General features: G+C 40.8%; 1 protein-coding gene across 4 annotated transcripts in view; it reads right to left on the bottom strand.

Annotated features, from left to right (window-relative positions):
* Positions 1–1,164: 1,164 nt before the first annotated feature.
* The window catches only part of RASGRP3 (RAS guanyl releasing protein 3), a 159,576-nt gene continuing 154,740 nt past the window's right edge, over positions 1,165–6,000 (bottom strand). For all 4 annotated transcript variants that reach the window (XM_044291472.1, XM_044291470.1, XM_044291473.1 and 1 more), the window contains 2 exons: positions 4,461–4,828; positions 1,165–3,406 (listed from right to left, as the gene is read on the bottom strand). In XM_044291472.1, coding sequence (XP_044147407.1) covers positions 3,398–3,406; positions 4,461–4,828 — 377 coding nt within the window. In that variant the 3' untranslated portion in view covers positions 1,165–3,397. The remainder of the gene's footprint in view (positions 3,407–4,460; positions 4,829–6,000) is intronic.

The raw sequence follows: 6,000 nt of genomic DNA, 5'->3' as shown, positions 1-6,000 counted from the left end.
AGGTCCGTGAGCGGGCCATATGTCCCGGAGCGGCATACATCGTGTGCACGGGAGCTCACAGCATCATAGGTATCATATGAGTGTGGGACAATAGTCCCGCGGGGGGCCGGTGCACACAGCGTCATAGTAACCTATAATGCTGTGCGCTCCCATGCACACGATGTATGCCGCTCCGGGACATACGGCCCGCTCACGGACCGTATGTCTTGGAGGGCATATGGTCGTGTGCATGAGCCCTTACCCTGTAAAAAACAAGCCATCATACGGTTTTGTCAAAAATAAAAAGTCTCATAGAAGCCAGGAATAAATAAAGCAGAAAAAGGAAAAAAAAAAAGCTGTTAAAGTCAAAATACCTGTAGCCGGGAGGGGTTAAAAGTGATTGTACACAGGTTCTGTATAGACGGAGTGTGTGCATTCAGAATCATTTCCTCTGGGCCCACGTACCTCCAGCATCTGAACTCTAACCACAACCCCCAGTGAATCTTCATTTATATTAGGTTTTGATGCACACAACAGTTGTAGACTTTTATACAGTTTTATTCAAACCCTAGTACTTGACTTGCCTTCTGTTAATACAACATAACGCATGGAGATGAAAGACTGTTTCTTGCAGTTTCTTTTTAAATAACATTGAGGAACGGCAAACACAATTTAATACCAGAAATCCAGTGATTCAAGGAAATAAATACAAGTAGTGTGAGCATTGTGGAGCCATTTACATGGGTTGTAGCCACTATAAGTTTGGTTGGTGCTATGGTTTTTCCATTATTTTGTAGCTTATATGGTGATTTCAACGTAATTTCAATCAACTTTCCTGGGGCAATTTATAGGCAACAGCTAGCGGAAGTAGAACATCTGTCCTATTAAGCCTTAGGATTCTTGCACACAAATGTTTTTTTTTTTTAGTTTACGTTTCGTTTTTTGCATCTCGTATACGGTCTGTATACGGAACTATTCATTTCAATGGGTACGCAAAAAAATAGAATGTACTCCGTATGCATTCCGTTTCCGTATTTCCGTTTCTCCGTTCCGTTTAAAGATAGAACATGTCCTATTATTGCCCGCAAATCACGTTCAGTGGCTCCATTCAAGTCAATGGGGCTGTAAAAAAAAAACGGAACGAATACGGAATGCATCCGTATGTCTTCCGTATCCGTTCTGTTTTTGCGGACCCATCTAATGAAAATGTTATGCCCAGCCCAATTCTATGTAATTACTGTATACTGTATATGCCATGCTTCCGTTTCCGGAAAAACTGAATGGAAACGGAAACACTACTGAAACAAATAACGGAAAAACCTATCCATTCAAAACAGACCGCAAAACACTGAAAACGCCATACGGTCGTGTGCAAGAGGCCTAAGTTGGACACAACTGTGGGGTTGTTTAGGGAAATATGTCAAATAGGAAACAGTATATTACTGTAGATGTGGTAGTTGTAAAGACAGTTCACAGGTCAAGTATTTCTAGATCTAGATTTCTTCATCAATAACTTATGTATCATGATGCTTTAGCACTCTGAGCTGCTCACATCCATTTGGCTTTTCTAGACCAGCTATCGAAGATTCTCTCCAAATCCCTACAGTACTTTAAAGGGGTTGTGCAAGAATGATGGGGTGGCAAACCCCCCTACTTGGCCAAACCGTTAATGGAACCTGCTTCCCGGAGCTCCCTCCCCACTCCTTCTCCTTCCAGCCTGTGATGCTCCGCTGGGCTCCCTCGCTGAAAATATCGACTGAAGCCAAGCTCCCCTTACCCCATGACAAATGACGGAGAGCACTGTGGCCAATAATAGGCTGCAGGCAATGTCAAAAGCAAGGGATGTCTTCAGCAAGGGAGCCAGCCCAGCAGAGCATCACAGGCTGGGAGGAGAAGGAGTGTGAAGCTGGAGCCAGGGACCAGTTAAGTAACCTTCCCTTTACAGGTCCAGCTATGTGGGACCCCCATTCTTGCACAACCAATTTAAAGTTTTATTCTGAGATTTTAATATTGATAGTCTTTCCTCAGCATAAGCCATCAAAATCTGATTGGCATGGGTTCGACATGCCGCACCCCCCCCCCCCCCCCCCTCAATCAGCTGCTTCAGATCACAACTCCTGTGCCAGAAGTCAGCTCTGTCCTTTGTGTAGTGGATGGAGATGGTTCCTGCAGTGCTGCTCCATTCACTTCAGTGGGAGAAGCACTGCATTTACCAGCTCAGTCAACTACATAATACATTAAGCTCTGTAGTTCTGGAGCCAGATCTACTATGAAATAGCTGCGGTATTTTGGACCCTTACCGATGCCCTATTTTAAGGATAGAACATCAATGTTAAAATACCGGAAAACCCCTTAAAAGGGAATCTGTCAGCTCCTAAATAGCCGCTTACTACAGTAAGCATTGCATAGTGTAGCGATTGCTGATTCAGATGATGAGATTTGTATATTTTTACTGACCCCATTTCCTTGCTGTGCTCCCACAAACCAGAAGTAAACGGATCTGAGAGGACTCATCCTGGAGTCCTCTCCATTATGTACATGCTCAGTAGTCCTCTTAATAAATGTTACTGCCAGTTTGTGGGAGCACAGAGGGGGAGCAGGGGTGAGTATAAACATGAAATGACATAATCGGAATCAGAGATTGTTACACTATGCAGTGCTTACTTCCGTTTTTGGGGGCTGTTTATGAGCAGACAGGTTCACTTTAACAAGAGAGTAGCAGGAAACTCTAGTGTATTCTACATATTGTCAGTTCTCCCAAATCATCCTGCCACTAACACATTAGGTTCGTTCGTTCCACCATACTACAGTTTTGCAACATAAAATTTGACTCCTCAAAGACCACATTCATGATTTCCCACAAGTCTTTTTATCTCATATGAGTAGTCTTCTATTTAGTTACCTATCTGATGGCACCGGAATGTCTGTGATTCTGAAATTCGTGGTTAAGGTGATATCTGAATGTCACCAACTGGAATCACATGGAGCTACTTGTGATAAACTCATGGCACAAGTAGATCCTTGGATCTCATAATTATTAAATAATATTTTAGGACTCTTCACTTGCTCTTCTAAAAATAAATACCAATCACACCTTTATGCACAGTCTCTGCAAACCTACTGCTGTTTAGCTATGTACAAATATTGGTGGACTATAGTTAAGTCACATAAAGTGACCAACTCCAAGTCCAGCTGTAGAAGTCCTTTCAAAGTGTCTTCTTTCCATCTCTTGCTACACTCTTTTTTTCAGTGAGTAAAGTTCACTTGTAGCTCAAAGACACAAACAGTGCTCTGTCCTACTTCTTTCTTTTCATTGCCAGGTAGTCCAGGTCAGTTTTCTGCTGTCCATGGCTGCTTGCAAGGAATTTCCAACCTCAGCCAGTGTCCGTTTCTTCTTGGTTTACAGAAAACTAGAGAATCAACGGTCCTGTGGACATATAGTATGAAAAAGAATGAAATATGATTACAACGTTTCGTAGGGATATCTTGGGACCTAAACGGTCATAAAGTATGGGAACCTGCAGAGTACCCACCATAAAAAGCCATTTTTAACCCACTTCTACTGTAGGTGATTCGACCAAACAATTTAGTGGATCTAGCCCGTTCAGGCACTTGCATGTGTCTAGTCAGCTTTAGAGTCATTGGTGGATGTGGTGATATGTCTTTTTTCTATTCTCTGCAGGTTCCCACCATGCAATCATGATTGATGGCACCCTCAAATATCCATTGCATTAATGAATACAGTGCACATTATTATAAAAGACATCATCCTCCTCAAACCATTCAGCTCAGACATTGTGTGAACCATTAATCCTCTGTCCCATTACATAGGTATTTTAGTTGGAGTATCACTTATGTGGTTTGGGAAGAATATGTAACAAAACCATGCAGTAGGATCCCAAAAATATTACTGGAACTAATGGCTTACCTTAATGGTTTATACTGAAGCTCAGATTTCAACCTCTAGGCACATGGTGATACAAGAGTGCATCCTCTGAGTTGTATTGAGCTGTAATATGGCATTCATAGCTTATTCTGGAGATCTACTGTACCTGACTCATACTCTCCATACTAAAAAGCAATAGGCATTCATTGTGCTGCATGTGGTGCTCTGTTTGGCACCGTACTGTATGTCACAGTTAGGGCTTATGCACATGGCCATACCCGTATTGCGGCCCGCAAACAGCAGGTCTGCAAAATAAGGGCCCCGGCTGTTTGTGCACCGCATCATGGATGCGGACCCATTTCTCTTTACTGGCCTAGGAAAAGCTGATAGAAGGCCGTGGCGCTACTGTCAGCGCCACTGCCTTCTCGAACAGCTGATCGGTGGGGGTCCCCAGTGTCAGACCCCCACTGATCAGATTCTGATGGCCTCTCCATAGAATAGGTCATCAGTATAAATATCTCAGAAAACTCCTTTAACATCCAAGTAGTTATTGATAAAGATATTTTATACTTTAAAAATGTATATGTCATTGTACCTCAGTACTGATCAATTCCTCCTTGATCTCTGTCCCATTGTGGTCTTGAAGTTGCTCCATAGTCTGTACTTCCATAATATCCATATTCGGGTGCATGTTTGGCTTTTCATTCTCCCATTTGGCAAAACCTTTGTTCTTGGTTGACTTACTATAAAATTTGCATTTCATCTTAGGAAATGTATGAGAACCTGTGTCGCTCCAGCCAGAATCAGCCCACACTGGATCTGTTTGTGTAGCCTGGCTAGTTGTAGACCTCTGTAATCGGACTGAAATTTTCCTAGAAGACCCAGTGACCAAAGTGATTGCTCGTGCATCCAGATCTTGACTTTCTCTTCCAGAAGGAGGGAACTCAAAAACTTCATCTTGTGCTGCAGAAATTCATAGTGTTAATTAATATACTGCACCTTATTCTTGTTTTTGCAATAAAAAGAAGTATTTCTAGGGCATAGGAAAGTAATATATCTAGCTAGAGGGCTAATTAACTACCCTATGTACAAAGTTTGAGCATCCCTCCCTTGACTCCATTCATGCAACAGGTCATGGGAGTGCTCCTAGCATGTTCATGAAGTGCACCCACTGTGTACCCGAGTCTGTTTCAAATTTCACTTTTTAAATCCATTACATCTCGTGCATGTACAGACATTTGTGATAGTAGTTTTGGTTGTGGCCAGTGACTCTGCAACCATTCATTGGGCAGGTGTGACTGTTAAACTTTAAAGGGGTTTTCAATATCAGATTGGTGGGTATCTGACTAATCAGTTGTTTGAAACAACCATGATTCTTGGATGAACACTGCAGCCTCTTCATAGTATACCAAGTACAACTCCATACATTGTTAACTCTTTCAAGACCAAGCCATTTTTCACGTTCGTGACTAGGCTTAATTTTCCAAATGTGTCACTTTATGTGCTAATAACTTTGGAATGCTTTTATTTATCCAGGCTATTCTGAGTTTGTTTTCTCATGACATCTCGTACTTGATGTTAGAGGTAAATTTGGGTCTATAACTTTTACCTTTACATTATAAAAAAATTAAACATTTTAAGAAAATTTGGAAAAAAATTGAATTTTCAAAATTTGAATTTTACGCATTAAATGCAGTTAGTGATACTTCATTAAATAGTTTTTACTTAAGATTCCCTATATGTCTACTTTATGTTGGCATAATTTTGAAAATTACATAAAACATTTTTAGGCCGTTAGAAGGCTTAGAATTTAAGAAGCAATTTGAATTTTTTTTTACAACATTTTCAAAACCAACTTTTTCAACGACCGATTCAGTTTTGAAGTCACTTTGAGGTCCTTACATAATAGAAACCACCCATAAATGACCCCATTTTAGAAAATACACACCTCAAATTACTCAAAACTGGTTTTACAAACTAGGTTAACCCTTTAGGTGTTCCACAAGAATTAAAGGAAAATGGAGGTGAAATTTTACATTTCCAATTTTTGTGCAGATTTTTTATTTTAATACAATTTTTCTTATAACACATCAATGGTTAACAGCAAAACAAACCGCAATATTTATTACTCTGAT

This window comes from Bufo gargarizans, chromosome 4 (genome assembly GCF_014858855.1).
Source record: "Bufo gargarizans isolate SCDJY-AF-19 chromosome 4, ASM1485885v1, whole genome shotgun sequence".
NCBI lineage: Eukaryota > Metazoa > Chordata > Amphibia > Anura > Bufonidae > Bufo > Bufo gargarizans.
Note: the sequence above shows the minus strand (reverse complement) of the source record. Positions and strands in the feature narration are given on the sequence as shown.